This window comes from Rattus rattus, chromosome 8 (genome assembly GCF_011064425.1).
Source record: "Rattus rattus isolate New Zealand chromosome 8, Rrattus_CSIRO_v1, whole genome shotgun sequence".
NCBI classification, from domain to species: Eukaryota; Metazoa; Chordata; class Mammalia; order Rodentia; family Muridae; genus Rattus; species Rattus rattus.
Window position 1 is genome coordinate 6,206,778 of NC_046161.1, and position 16,024 is coordinate 6,222,801.

At 38.8% G+C, this 16,024-nt stretch overlaps 1 protein-coding gene across 1 annotated transcript in view; it reads right to left on the reverse strand.

The window, feature by feature from the left end:
• The window catches only part of Cntn5 (contactin 5), a 1,166,275-nt gene that overhangs the window by 301,634 nt on the left and 848,617 nt on the right, over window positions 1-16,024 (reverse strand). The window contains exon 9 of the mRNA XM_032911019.1: window positions 5,646-5,748. Coding sequence (XP_032766910.1) covers window positions 5,646-5,748 — 103 coding nt within the window. The remainder of the gene's footprint in view (window positions 1-5,645; window positions 5,749-16,024) is intronic.

The following is a 16,024-nucleotide window of genomic DNA, read 5'->3' on the forward strand; positions in this document are numbered from 1 at the left end:
CTGATTTTTTTCTAAGAACATATTTGTACAGAGTTAGCTAAACCATTCTGCTTGACTGTATGTTGTTAATCCTTTAATGCCGTGGTTCTCAACCTGTGGGTTACAACCCATCTGGAAACTGAAAAACCCCATTGCTGGGGTTGCATATTAGATTTGTATTTTATGATTCATAACAGTAGCAAAATTACAGTTACAAAATAGAGACAAAAATAATTTTACAACATGGGGTGGGGGGGTCTCTATTAAAGGGTTGCAGCATTAGGAAGGTTGAGAACCACCATTTTAATGCCTTGTCCAAATGGCCGGGAGGTAAGTAGCCAGGACTGTTTAAAGCAGGACTTTAAATGGACTGTTTAAAGTTTTCATTTTTCAACTCAGGCCTGACCATTTCTCCTTTTAGTGAACATTACAACTAAATCATTAGGAGACAAATGGATGTTATTAAATTCTTAGAGGGGAAGGCCTTCAACTACGTCTCCCCAGAGGCCATTTTCTCCATAACAACTCATTTTGTCACGAGTTTCTACATTCCGCCCAATCTGATCCTTTCCATTTAATGCTCTGGAGCTGGAGTTTCCCTCCCTCTCTACCTTGTTGAGACTGGAGAACAGCTTGTGAGCAATCTCTTGATAATAGCTTTCCATATGCCTAAAACTGCCTTTTCTTTCCAGAGTAATTAATCCCTTTCAGTTTTTTACACCTTGCTGTATTTCCCCAGCCATTACACAGCTCCAGTTCCCCATGGGTCAGACTGCACCACTGCCCATTTTTCTCAGAAATACCTTTTGTGGAATTGACCATCACGAAATAGTCTGTCACAGCCACTTTATAAGTTCCGTGCTTGATATTGTGTAGTTCCATTTTAAAGGCAATTTCTAGGACTGAGCTAGTCTGCCCTGCCACAGAAGCATGGAGAGAAACCAGGTGGATTTTTTTTGCCAAGTTTAGATTTAATTGACATTTCCTTGAGAAGAAAAAAACTTTCAGTTAGGTAGGAATCTAAACTTTTCTTAACTTCAAATTAAATCAGTAAACTTTGGTGATATTAAAGATGGTAGTTTGATATTCTATATACATGTTTCTTCTTCTAACTTTCTTTAAGAGCACAGAAAATTATAAACACATATTTTAAAATTATTTGTGTGCTAAAACTCATTAATCATATATTTTATAAAAACAGAATTTCTTGAAAAACAGACTACTAACATGTGAGGATGCTTGCAGAGAAGAAACCACAGTCTGTGAGCAAGGGGATGAATGCTTACAGGCTTAAGGTAGGTTCTTTAACAACCACACAGTTTGGAGTTTAGCCCATCGGGTGTTCATATTGTCCTTTCATGACTCAGGGGAAGTTCAAATGAATAAAATATGCTATTGGTTAGCCTCAGTTTTATCCAATGGGAAATAAAGTTCCTTGCAATGAAAGCTGACCATGATGGAGTTAGCTTGGTCAAGGGATGTAACCGACATGCACATCATGACTGCTGCTGGAGCAAGAAGGTGTGATGTCACAATCACATGAGCAGATAAAGACAATGCTATCCCCATGGGAACTGGATTGTACACATCATGAAATTGAGTGAAGTAGCTATATGTCTTCAGATCTGCATTTAGCTCCTTAGTCCTTTCAAGCTCTTATTCTACTTGTGTTTATAAGATTAAATAGCGCTTGGATTTTACTAATGTCCTAACAACTTTCTTTGAGGCACAAACTACATGTAGAAGGTGTTTGATTCAGTTTCACACAGGATGAAAATAATGATTTCTGATGAAAATATGGACTGCCTCAATATCATCTAGAAATGCTGAAAACAGTTAATAATAGTAGTTTATATTTATGATCTTCTGTTCTATAACTCACAATGCATCACTGCAACAAATCTGCCCACCCCAACTCCGCCTTCATCTCCCCCTCATTCCCTGTCTCCCTTCCCCCACACATTTTCCTTTCAGCCTTTATACATAATAAATGTTTCTCATAGTTGAACCCTATATTCTCACATAGGACTAAGCATGAACACAGTTCACCTTGGGATGAAAAGTCAGTGTTGAAACATATAATGAGCAGAAAGACCTGCTGTGTAGCACTGAGCCTGAACTTAACAATGGTGATATGGAACACTCACATACTTGTTATCAGACTGCGTCTCAGGATAAACGCTCTTATCTAATCAAAAAGACATGGAGAAGCAGTGAATCCAAAACAGTGTGAAAATAAACAAAGGGAAATAAGAATAGGTGAAAAATGGTGAAGACCAGAGAACTATTCTACATTTGTACAAACATCGATGCTCAGAGAGCCATGGATGGGAGCACAGCATATACACAAGTTCTTTGTAGAGTATTATGTAAAGTCCAGATTTATTAAAAAGTAGTTGACCTAAGTGTGTTATAGGTAATAAATTCCACTAGTAGTCATGTCCTGAGTACTGCCCATCTGGTGCACTCTAAAGGAGGCACCAATGATGACCAAATGAGGAATAGAGTTCCAAACTGCCCTCATGAGGCTTTTGTTCTCGACATGGACATTGAACTGACTTCTGTTTTCCCTGCCAGCCATTGTCTTTTGACTAATGTTTCTCTGGTGACTATATCCTCTGCCTTGCAAGCTAACTTACCAGGGAATTTCTAGTTGGCCTCAGAGGAGATAAGAAATGATCAGAAATAGAAATCTATATGCCAGTTCCCTGGGGTTTCCATCCTCTGTATTCTTGTACTGGCCAGAGTGACTGTCTCTGTTTTGCTTAGTCTGTGATTCGTTCCCATATCCAGCTCTTTCTGCTTCCTGTGTCATGAGCTGTCTCTTCTATTTCAGGTGATAATGGGTTCTCACTGCTGCTCATCCATGGAAGCCCCTTCGCTGTCCTTTTGCCTCCACTTGTAACGTTTACCCATCTTCAACTTGATCACTCCTGAGTTCTTTTAACTATTTGAGTTATGACCTGTTTTCCTCTAGGTTCCTGACTGATCAAGCCTTAGAGTTAAGTACCAGTATAAATAATTCAAAGTTCCATTAGGGATACTGTAAGAAAAATGCATATAATTTTTGAACACAGAAATCTAAGTTATACGCAATAGTCCAACATTGTCTCTTTAAGGGAGCACTGAATGGCCGCTGATGTGGAAGTTAACTGTGAATGTTTCTGGTCTAGAAAAGAAATCCAAAGGCCATAAGACCATGAGACAAAATGGAGGTGTGAGAGCACCATTCTGGAGTCCGAACAAGGACAGTTCACTAGGACACCTGGTTAAAGCACACTGTGCACTTACAGCGAGAGGCAGATTTTGCTGGTGTGTTAGGTCCTGACTGACACTGTGTAATTGATAGTTAGAAGAGAGGCCCACAAGAGCTCTGAGCATCAGGACCGTGGTCAGCCGTTCGTGTGAGCGGTGAGGAACGGCTCAGACAGTCGATTGAAGCCATAATGTTCAATTTGGGAGTGGCACCTGCTTCTTGTGATGCCAGTGAGGGACATAAACAGGTTAAAATGTTCCGTTCAGTCATTTTCTTTTCATGTGGCGACAGGTGACTGTTACGTAGTGACAAATTTTTTTATAATGCTTTCCCTACAATCACCATAATTCATAGAAAGAATTTCAAGCGTGTGTGTGTGTGTGTGTGTGTGTGCCTAGAGGGTGAATGCTTCTTCACTGAGGAAGCATGTCTCTTTTTAAACCTCATTTTAAAGTTATTTATTTTGGTGAGTGGAAACAAGAAAATCGTTGGGATGCTGGAGGAAATAAAGATTTGACAATATAAATGACTTGAGCCGTTGGGTGCCACCCAGAAGGATACACTCTAAGCACCAATTCGCTCAGCATATTCTAAGCATCCCCATCACACACGTCTAACTTACTAAATAACCTGCCTTGGGAGAGACTCCACGTTGGTTTTTCTCTATAAATTTAGTTTCCTAATCTGTTTTACAATATGACGCCTTTCTGGTTTTGGCGTTAGCACAATTTTTAGCATTTAAGAATTATTTAACTACAGGATGTATGAAAGTGTTTGAAATCCCTTTGGAATAAATTATTTCTCCATTTATCAAGATTAAGAGCTTGAATTCGACTGCTCCAAGGCAAACGGCAGGAGCGTCAGAGTTTAAAGGTGCCTCATGCACTTAGCTAAGTCTTTGGTTTTGGAAGAGTTCCTTGGGATCTTGACCAAATACACCCCAACACATGCATTTTTATTCCTTAAATTATATGTCTATTTGTGGAATAATTTTCTTAACCATCGGGCTCCATAGACTTTCATTTTGTCTTCTATCTACCCTGATCTCAAATGTGAGTAGAAGTGCATAGACATGTTAACACAATCTGTCTTAAAATTACAACACATGCCACTGCTGATTTTCTCCACAAACCTCTAGCTGAATTTCTAATATTTACTAATATTTTCTCCCTCTATGGGCTGGTCCTACTGTTCTTCAGAAATCCACACATTTTTGAAACATGTTTTATCTCCATATAATACTGTGGGTGTTAGTTTAGCACCACTGAAGTTAAATGATTAGTAACGCCGATAGAGATGCATTTATACAAATTATAATTATGGATCTTGAAAGGACCCTGAAGTCTTCTCATTCTAAAAATAACAACACCGTGTTTGAAACAAGCCCTAACACTATAATCAAACATCATCAGAACTCCTGCGACACATGCCAAGACCCACACTATAGCGTCATTAACAAGCAACACCCATCACACAATTTAAACATCCAGAAACAGCTCCACTCAGACCAGCCAGCCTGGGGATGTGTTCTCAGTCAGCTTTCATTTGGAGAACTTTGTACATTGTACACATTAACAGCTTTGTTCTCGCACTGCTCTTTCAGGGACAGTGAAATACTCAGTTGGATCCCTGTAAGTACTCTTACGGCAGAAGTCTCAGGGTATGCACACATATGTGTGTTTGTGTTTGTATCTGAGTATGTATTCATGTGTGTGCATGTAGGGATCAGAAGACAAACTCAGCTGGCTTCTCAAACACTATCTGCTTTTTAACAAGACTGCCTCTCTTTGTCCTGCAGTTTGCCAAGTAGTCCAGGCAGATGGGTACGGCAACCTGAGGGACCACCCTGTCTGTCTCCAGGACACTCCATTAAAAGAGCACGCAATATGCCTGATTTTATTGCATGGATTCTGATGACCACACCCTGCTTCTTCCTTTTACATGGCAAGCACCGCAGTAATGGAGGCATTCCTCCTAGCACCTTTAAATGTTTGGTTTTCTTTGCAGTTCTAGAATTGCACTTGAGTCCTCTACATCCTAGGCCACATCCTGCACATGAGTAGAGATGGTACTTTGTCCTTTTCCTCTCCTTCTCTTTATGTCACTGTTGAAGGAACCATGAGGACTAGGAGTTTCAGTATCAGAGCTAGAGCGATGCAAAGCTCTCCTGCATGAACACAAGCTTCCTTTATGTTAAAACAGCACATTCCCAAGCACCATGGTGTATAAAAATGACTTAGCAGCTCAAGGGGCCTGGCTACTTGGAAATGCCTAGCCTCCCTTATTCTAAAAGCACTGTAGTTGCCTCAGGGCTTCTAGAAACGTGAAGCCTAGCAAAGTAAGTGATCTAAACAGCTGAGTCCTGTTTGAATAAACGATCGTGTCTAGTTATAGACTAATAAGTACTTACTTGCCAAGTGCAAAGCATTCCATCTTCACAGTCGTTCCCTTAGCAGCTGTGACCGTGGTGGGAAAATGGACCTCAATTTTTGGCTCGTATTCTCCCATTACACCTGGGAAATAAAGAATAGGCATCTTTAAGCGGAAAATGAATACATTATAGTTTCTTTCAAGTTTTGGAGATATTACATGGAAAATCACTCTGGTTTGGTAGTTAAATGTGTTGGATGACGAGAATTTTTGATATGCTGAAATAAAGAACACGCTTTGGGTCACTCATCATGGTGAAATCCTAATCTTCACTTAAGAATGAGGTTGTCTACCTGCTCTCTAAGTAATTTTATTTTTCAAAGCATTAATCAGTATGGAGGGTTTAGATACTAATTTTTAAATGATTTATTTAGTGATATATATGTATATGTGCATGTATATGTATGCATATGTGTATGAGTATGTATATGTTTATGGGCCTATAGGTTTATATGTGTGGGGGTGCCCATGTAAGCCACAAGAGGATACTGGATTCCCTAAAGTAAATGTTACAAGGTGCTATGAGCTGCCCAACACAGGTGCAAACAACTAAACTCGTCTTCTCTGTCTAAGGTCATCAGTTACTCTTTTTTTTCTTATCTTTTATTGGATTGTTTTTATTTACATTTAAAACATTATCCTCTTTCCTCATTTCCCCTCCAGAACCCTTTTACCCCATCCCCTACCTCCTGCCTCCATGAGGGTGCACCCTCACCCTCACAGTCACCCAGTCCTGTCCCACTGCCCTTGCATTCCCCAACACTGGGGCATCGAGCCATTACAGAACCAAGGGGCTCTCCTCCCATGGACGTCCAACAAGGCCATCCTCTGCTACATATGCGACTGGAGCCATGGGTCTGTCCATGTGTACTTTCTGGTTGGTGGTTTAGTCCCTAGGAGCTCTAAGGGGTGTGGTTGGTTGATATTGTTCTTCTTATGGAGTTGCAAACCTCTTTGGCTACTTCAGTCCTTTTTCTAAGTCCTCCATTGAGGACCCCATTGTCAGTCAAATGGTTGGCTGTGAGCATCCCCCTATGTATTTGTCAGGTTCTGGCAGAGTCTCTCAGGTGAGAGCTATATCAGGTTCCTGCCAGCATGCACCTACCTCTTAGCATCTCTAATAGTGACTGGGTTTGGTGACTGCATGTGGACTGCATAGTCGCAGTCTATGGATGGCCTTTCCTTCAGTCTCTGCTTTGTCTCTGTATTTCCTCCTGTGACTATTTTGTTCCCTCTCCTAAGAAGTACTGAAGTATCCACACTTTTGTATTTCTTCTTCTTGAGCTTCAGTTGGTATGTAAATTGTATCTTGGCCATTTCAAGCTTTTGGGCTAATATCCACTTATCAGTGAATGCATACCATGTGTGTTCTTCTGTGATTTGGTTACCTCACTCAGGATGATTTGTTTTTAGTTTTATCCATTTACCTAAAAATTTCATGAAATCATTGTTTTTAATAGCCGAATAGTACTCCATTGTGTAGATGTACCACATTTTCTGTATCCATTCCTCTGTTGAAGGACATCTTGATTCCTTGCAGCTTCTGGTTATTATAAATAAGGCTGCTATAACATAATAGAGCATGTGGCCTTATTATATATTAGAGCATCTTTTGGGTATATGTCCAGGAGTGGTTTGGCTATATCCTCAGTTATACTATAGTATACTATATATATAGTATACTAGTTATACTATAGTTAGTACTATGTCCAATTTTCTGAGACATCTCCAAACTGATTTCCAGAATGGTTGTACCAGTCTGCAATCCCACCAACAATGGAGGAGTGTTTGCCTTTCTCCACATCCTCACCAGCATCTGTTGTCACCTGAGTTTTTTATCTTAGCCATTCTGCCTGGTGTGAGATGGAATTTCAGGGTTGTTTTGATTTGCATTTCCCTGATGACTAAGGGTGTCGAACATTTCTTTAGGTGTTTCGCAGCTTTCGATATTCCTCGGTTGAGAATTCTTTGTTTAGTTCTGAAGCCCATTTTTAAAATATGATTATTTGGTTCGCTGGAATCTAAGTTCTTGAGTTCTTTGTATATATTAGATATTAGCCCTCTATCAGATGTGGGATTGGTAAAGAGATTTTCCGAATCTGTTTGTTGCCATTTTGTCCTATTGACAGTGTCTTTTGCCTTACAGAAACTGCAGTTTTATGAGGTCCCATTTGTTAATTCTTGATCTTAGAGCATAAGGCATTGGTGTTCTGTTCAGGAAACTTTCCCCTGGGCCCCGTGTTAGAGGCTCTTCCCCACTTTTTTCTTCTATTAGCTTGAGTGTATCTGGTTTTATGTGGAGATCCTTGATCCACTTAAACTTGAGTTTTGTACAATGAGATTAGAATGGATCAATTTGCATTCTTCTACGTGCTGACCTACAATTAAACCAGCACCATTTGTTGAAAATGCTGACTTTTTTCCACTGGATGGTTTTAGCTCCTTTGTCAAAGATCAAGTGACCAAAGGTGTGTGGGCTCATTTCTGGGTTTTCAATTCTATTCCATTGATCTACCCGCCTGTCTCTGTACCAATACCATACAGTTTTTATCACTATTGCTCTGTAATACAGTTTGAAATCAGGGATTACCTTAGAAGTTCTTTTATTGTTGGAGAATAGTTTTTGCATCAATTGCTCTTAACCAATGAGCCCCAATTACTATTTACACAGTGCACAAATATAAATATTTCCCATGATAAATAATTGTTTTTAATAAGAATATGTCACAAATTTATTTTTGGCATGTAAATTAATATTTATTTAATAATGCATCTGTGTTCTTGTTTTTTAATTAAAAATTATTTTTATTTATGTGTAATAAATACACAAGTATCCATATGTAAGAAGTATGTAAGTGTATACAGGTGCCCCAAGAGGCCAGAAGTGGGAGTTGGATCCCCTATAACTGGAATTTCAGGCAGTCATGACTTGCCCAACATAGGTGCTGAGAACTGAACTTAGTTCCTTAGTTAGAACAGCCAGCATCCTTAATCACTAATCCATCTCTTCTACTCTATTCACTTGTAGTTTTAACTGTCTACATAGGTAAAGCGTTTTCTAAGAATTCTGGAAGATATAAAGATTAATTAGTCATGTACTTTACTCTCCAGCATTCAATAAAGTTAGTTTTAAAGAGAAAGTTGCTTTCAAATCAAATAAATAGGAAAGCCATACATCGAAGTGACAGGAAGTGACAAATTCCATGAATGAGGTTTATCCCAAATATTATGTGCACTGAAGTATTTCAGCAAGTGGGAAACGAGGAAGAAACTTAAAACCGTTTGGGAACCGAGAGAGAGAAGAACCACCAGGGAAAGAGAAACAAGGTTTTCTGGTGTGTTAGTGTGTGGAGGAGAGTAATGGGCAGCTCTGCAAATAGGGACAAGAATCCAAGAACAGAGAGTGTTTGCTGATCCTTGGCGGAAATAGTCAACCTCACTATAGCTACATTGGATCCCCTGGGACTGTGAGTAGATGACAGATGCTGAGTTGGATATGCAGAGTTTGAGCAGAGCCAGTACAGTCAACCACACCACACGCTCTCCATATTTTTAGAAATAACAAATAGCCAATTTTTAACAATGACTGAAGGCAGAAGGATAAGCAAACATGTAAAACAGAGAAGGAAACAAACTGAGGGACATTCAACATACAATGCAGTATAAGGAAGGGGTCAGACCATCAGGAACAACATTGTTTCCAGGTTGGGTACATGAAAAGGAAAGAAGGCAGAACTGTAAGCCGCAAGGTTTCAACATGACGTACATGCAAGAGGCCCTGGGATTGGTATCCAAATCACATGCATGAATGGAGAAAAGCTTGCAAGTATTAACTCTGAAACATAGGACACACAGAAATCAGTTTTTGAGTACAGAGTTCACATAATAAATGTAGACAGGAATGACCCATACAGTTGAGAAGCACACATACAATAGAGGTAGCAGTGGACACCTGAAGATTGGGATTTTTCTCAAGTAAAGGCCAGTGTACTAGCTTAACCTGGTGGATTCTGGGGCTGTTAGCATCAGTTGGCTAGGTTTCTCTTGAACATAATGCTTAGAATCTATGTGGAAAGCACCAGAGAAAACTTTGCAGCTGCACCCAGACTCTGTTGCAAGGGAGCTCAGTGTATGTTTAAAGATGTTTTTGTCCTATCAAAAACAATGACTTTATGAAATTCATAGTCAAATGGATGGAACTGGAAAATATCATCCAGAGTGAGGTAACCCAATCACAGAAAAACACACATGGTATGCACTCATTGATAAGTGGATATTAGCCCAAATGCTTGAATTACCCTAGATGCATAGAACACATGAAACTCAAGACAGATGATCAAAATGTGAATGCTTCACTCCTTCTTTAAAAGGGGAACGAGAATACCCTTGGCAGGGAATAGAGAGGCAAAGTTTAGAACAGAGACAGAAGGAACACCCATTCAGAGCCTGCCCCACATGTGGTCCATACATATACAGCCACCAAACTAGATAAAAGATGGATGAAGCAAAGAAGTGCAGGCTGACAGGAACCAGATGTAGATCTCTCCTGAAAGACACACCCAGAATACAGCAAATGCTTAGGCAAATGCCAGCAGCAAACCACTGAACTGAGAACGGAACCCCCATTGAAGGAATCAGAAAAAGGACTGGAAGAGCTTGAAGGGGCTTGAGACCCCATATGAACAACAATGCCAACCAATCAGAGCTTCCAGGGACTAAGCCACCACCCAAAGACTATACATGGACTGACCCTGGGCTCTAATTGCATAGGTAGCAATGAATATCCTAGTAGGAGCACCAGTGGAAGGGGAAGCCCTTGGTCCTGCCAAGACTGAACATGTAGTGAATGTGATTGTTGGGGGGAGGGTGGTAATGGGGGGAGGATTGTGAGGGGAAGGCCATATAGAAGGGGAGGGGGAGGGGTTAGGGGGATGTTGGTCTGGAAACCGGGAAGGGGAATAACAATCGAGATGTAAATAAGAAATACTTAAGTTAATAAAGATTAAAAAAAAGAAGTAGTTCATGTAGCTAGAATAATACATCATAAATTCTGGGGACTGGCTTTTTTTTAACTTAAAATAGCGTTCCCTGAGACTCACCTTCACGGTTGTGTATTTCAGTGATTCGTTTCTTTCTACTAAATGATATTCCAGCCTATGAATAGACACAATGTGCTTATCTATGTATGACCCATTTATGAATAAAATCTTCTATATGCAAAAAAAGAAATGTAAATAAGAAATACTCAAGTTAATAAAGATTTTTAAAAAAAGATGTTTGTGTCTAGGCATGTGTATGCTTGCATTTTTGTGTGTATGATTCTGCATGCATTTTTCTTGTGTTTGTGTAAAATGAGTTGTGGGGAGGAGACCAACACAGTTTTAACATGACATATGATATAAGATATGGAGATACAGCACACAAAGGTGTTAGCCCAGGGGACGTAAAATTTTTATGTTTGCTATGATGAGCCATTGATGACAAAACTCAAAGGGAAAATGTCAACACGTAAATATTGAATAGGCTAAGGTTATCCTTTCACTTTGAATTAAAGTTTACAAATCAGTTACAGCAGAGAAATCACTGGTGCCACTGTCACCACAAAATCTGCTGACAGTCAGGCCATGCCTTCCCAGAGCCAAGTGACCTGGCTATTCATTCTTCTAATCTCATAAACTGAGGGATTGAGCATGCAAGTTGAGTGCTCACACAATGGCGTCCCTTACCATAGTTGTTTAAGCGCGCCTGACCCCCACACCTGCCCCTTCTCCTCAGTAGTGTTCTCTTATACTTCTTTTATGAATGTCTTTCCTTCGCTCATTTTCAAAATTTCTTTTCTTTATGTCCTCCTTTGACTTTTCTTTTCTACTCATCCACGTGGGATCTGGTGTAAAGTCAGCTGAGTGTAATCCAGTGATGTAGAGTTACCCACAATGCCTTGTTTGTAAACATGGTATCAGGACTCCTCTGCATCCTCACTTCTACCTTTGCTCAAATGGCATCATCTTCAAAGTTTGTATCTTAAAATAGGTTCTTCAGTTTTCTTTTCCTTCCTGTTAATTTGAATATTCTTTTTTATCTCATTTATTCTGATGCAGATTCAATTTAAAGCCTTTAGTTGTATAAGTCTCTGAGTTCTGGGAGTTCTTAAGTGTCATAAAATTTTGTAGAAAAATGGCAGAAATCAATATCAACTCAAAAATAATTCTACATAGTTAGTTCTCAAAAAGTCTATAAAGAAATCTTAAAAAGAAAGGTATCTGAATCTCCAGTAGTTTGTTTTCCTTAGCATAAATAAATATTCCCCCTTAGACACATTTTTATATTAACACAGAATATTCATTTTACTAAAGCAGCTAAGATAAAACTATGTATTAAAGCAACATGAAAAGGGGTCAATAGGAGACTTTAAATGAGAATATCTGGTCTGAGCTGAATGGTAAGAAAGGTGTTAGTTCTCTTTAGGTCTACTTTGAGACCAAAAATACTGGGCACACAAGAAAGCACATCATATATTCCCTGATTTTTGACAGTTGATCAAATTCAGCAATTAAGTTCTACTTTATATTTCACAGGGTAAAATTGACATAGCCTTCACTGTGTTGTAGAGCCATGGTTTTAATGTCTCAATTCATGTGTAGCTAAATTATAAACTTTTATGTCGAACAGGGTTTGATGCAGACAGGAGAGAGAAAGGCTTATGAGACACCACATTGAAGACGGAAGTGTGTGGACTGCTTTCCTCAGCAAGGTGCCTTTTGATTTTTTGATCGCCCCTGGTATTGGCTGACTATTGCCTAAGAGCCCTGTTGGATGCCTCTCTGCCTTTGCCCATACACCTGCCTCTCCTCACTCACTTCACAGCCCTACTTTAGAATTACATGCCATTAACACAACCTCAAATTGCCCCAGTTCCTAATAAATGGATGCCCTCCAGCTGAGAGTCCATTACTCTCCTTCAGAATCTTTATGGTTGTTGATTTCCTTCTTTATTGTGATTGCTTATGGAGATCCAAGGCACATTTCCCTAAGTTGATTGCAATTCAGACCATATGACTGGACAGAAAACTGATGGCATCAGAAAATCCTGCACAATTTATTAAGATTTTAGAAGGCAGGGTCCAACTCTAACTAGAAAAGAACTTTAAGAGGTGGTTAGAGATTTCTTGGGATACTTTGATGCACACTCATAGACTAGACTGTAGAAGACTAACACTCATGCATGAGTCCCACATGGGCTGCAAACATCAGTGACTTGCCCTGGTACTAGGGTTGTACAGCGTTGGGTTCCTACCAGAGCTGGGCTCTTTGTGATTTGCTGGAAATGTGTTCCTAGTTGGTTATTCCAATGTAATAGCAGTGTTACATATTTTGGTAGGCCCTTCTGGCACTCTCAGTAAAACTCATTTCTAGGATAATGGAGTCATGTCTAGTAAACTTTGGCTGAGATGTGAAGATTTGGCAAATCTTTTTCTTATGTGTATATTTGCAGTTTGGTTTACAACATATTTGTGAACGTATTCAGTATGATTTTTTTTTCCCCAGGAATAACAGGTATTTTCTCAGGATTTCTTCTGGGAACCAACAGCCCTATCCTTCTCAAAGAATAGTTCAGGCAACATACTTCTATATAGTTTTTGCCTTTTGGTTAGAGGTATAACTTACTATGGACATGTGACTCAAGTGTGATCAATCTGATCAGCCTATTGTCTTATTCATTATACCGACTAATTGTGGGAAGTGTAGCTGTGGTCAAAGTTTTTTAAATAGAGAGAAAATAGAATCTAAGTTTTTGGTCTTTTTTGCTACCTGATGTTCATTGGACCTTCACTCCATGGGAGAAAGCATTCTGGTATTGAAGTAAAGGAACATGATCTAGATGGAATTAAATAAATGTGTAGGCAGAAAGAGAAACATAAGTGATTGCTGGTAGCATGTCCCACATTTCTATTCATGGCCCAGCTCCCTGTCCTTCTTTCCACCAAACAAGGTGAATAGGAAAGCTTTAGTGACTTCAGTTTTGGGCTTTCATTGCACCAATAAGAACTGAACAGTGTATTACATGCAAGCCAACTGATGGGGACCCATCCCAGGGTCTATGTCTTCTTGGTAAGACTCTGAAGTGACCTATTTAAGAGACTATCCTAGACAAAGCGCAAGCTGGTGGTGATAAGAACCCATCAAAGCAAGATAATAGGTTTACTGTATTTTAAACTATTTTACATTTTAGTAGAGAATTTACATTCTAATGCAATAGAGAGACCAAGCTATAGCCACACTATTACAGATGAGGAAGTGGGTAGTTAGGGGATCTTATATAGACTGCAGTGGAAAATGAGAGAAAGGAGAGATGCTGAACAGACAAACAGGAAGAATATTTCCTCTGGCAGTTGTCTTGAAATTAGATGATATGGGTGATGGAATTTTAATGATTATGATATAGAATATAAAACTTTAGTAAAGTCATAGAAGTTAGACTGTCTCTGTAGTTTGTAGTAAGTATTTGATTTTATTACAAATACTATGCAAGAGCTATGAGAAAAATTTCAAAAATAAGTTGGTATTAAGGGAAAATAATATTTCATATTATATATTTCCATTTTTGTACAATGATGGTTCCATTAAAGTATGTGAGTACTTATAAGAATATTGTATCAATAACCAGTAGTTGTTTGGTTTCATTTAGTGGTAAAAAAGTTGTCATGGTTAGCTTTAATTGTAATTTGACATAGCTAGGATCACCTGGGAAGTGACTCTTACTGGATGATAGTATATATTTGGTTGTCCTATGGAAATCATCATAATCCTGTTAATTTATGTGGGAAGTCACAGTTCGCTGCAAGTGGTACCATTCCCTAGGCAAGGGTTCTGAATTACGTGAGAGGAGAGAAATCAAATTGAGCACAAACGAGTAAGTGGGCATACATTCACTAATTTCACATGCTCTTGACTGTAGATGTGATATCAAGTACATGGGATGTGAGCAGCTGTCTAAAGATCCTGCTTCTCTGACTTCCTCACAGTGACACACTATCGTCTAGAATTTTAAACTAAAATAAGCTCTCTCCCACGTGTTGTTCATTATCACCGCAACAGAATAAACTAGGACAGGCACAGCATTTACTATTATCCATGATCTCATGTTGGCAAATTAAATGCATAATAATAGTAATTAAAACATAAAGAGGACAAACATCAGAGTAAGAGCCCTGTGAACTAGATAATAGTTTTCACATTACAATGAGGTGAGACTATTTAAGAAAATATCTGTGTAGCCTTTAAGAAATGTAGGGAAGAGCAGACTTCCCTCCCTTATGTTAACTATAATACTTGAGACTCAGTGGAGGTTTCAATTTAGTGACTTTTTCTTATTTTGCCTATGACATTGAAGAGAAAATGTCTTTGTGTGATATGAGCTCCATCATTGTGTGATGTAAACATAGTTCAACAGGAAATATCAACAATAAAAATCACACAAACGAGAGAGAAGAAAATGAATTACTAAAATGGGAGCATTCCCTCTGCACACGTGTGCTATGTATGACCATTCCTTCTGTACATGTGTGCTTTGTATGACTCTGTCCAATTGGCCTCTTCACGTCATCACATGCTCCATTTCACGGGATAGTAAACAGTAGAACACGTTCCCACCCACAGCCCTGACGTGGCTGAGAGGGTGAGGTGATCACAGAGCTGATCATCGTCACATTTTCTCAGATATGCTGTGGTGCTAGTGTTCCTGTGAGTTTGCACATTTAACATTATGTTTAGAAATATCTATTATTATACAGACATAGGTATTTGGTTGTTTACTGTTTTCTAGAGAATTTAGAAGCCACAATATGTGAAAGTTTTAATGATTCAGTGTTTGGAACCACCTTCTTTTAAGTATCCTAATGAAGTACATATAGATAATATTGCTAAAGCTTGGGCAGAAAGCCAGTGAGGTGCTTTCTCTTTTCAAATGTGTGTATATCTGCTTATAGCTGTTGACTAGGCCGCATGGCTACATTTCTATAAGGAGGGAAGGATTTTCAGAGAAGAGGAAATATTGGCATGATTTATCAACAAATATATGCACCATTAAAGGTACAAACTATGTGGAAGAAAACAGTACAGTTTTTCTAATTCTTGAGAGAAAGTATCTCTATTACTATTATACATGTACTGAAAATCAGAACATGAACACATTTATTTTTCCTTTCAAATATCAAAATGAAGAGTTCTACATTGTAACTACTTTCTTCTGCTTAATGAATTTTAAGATAATTTTCTATTGTTCTTACCACTCTGATTCAGAAAAATATAAACCTCTATCCATCATTGGAAACTTATTTCATTTATATCAGTAACTCATAG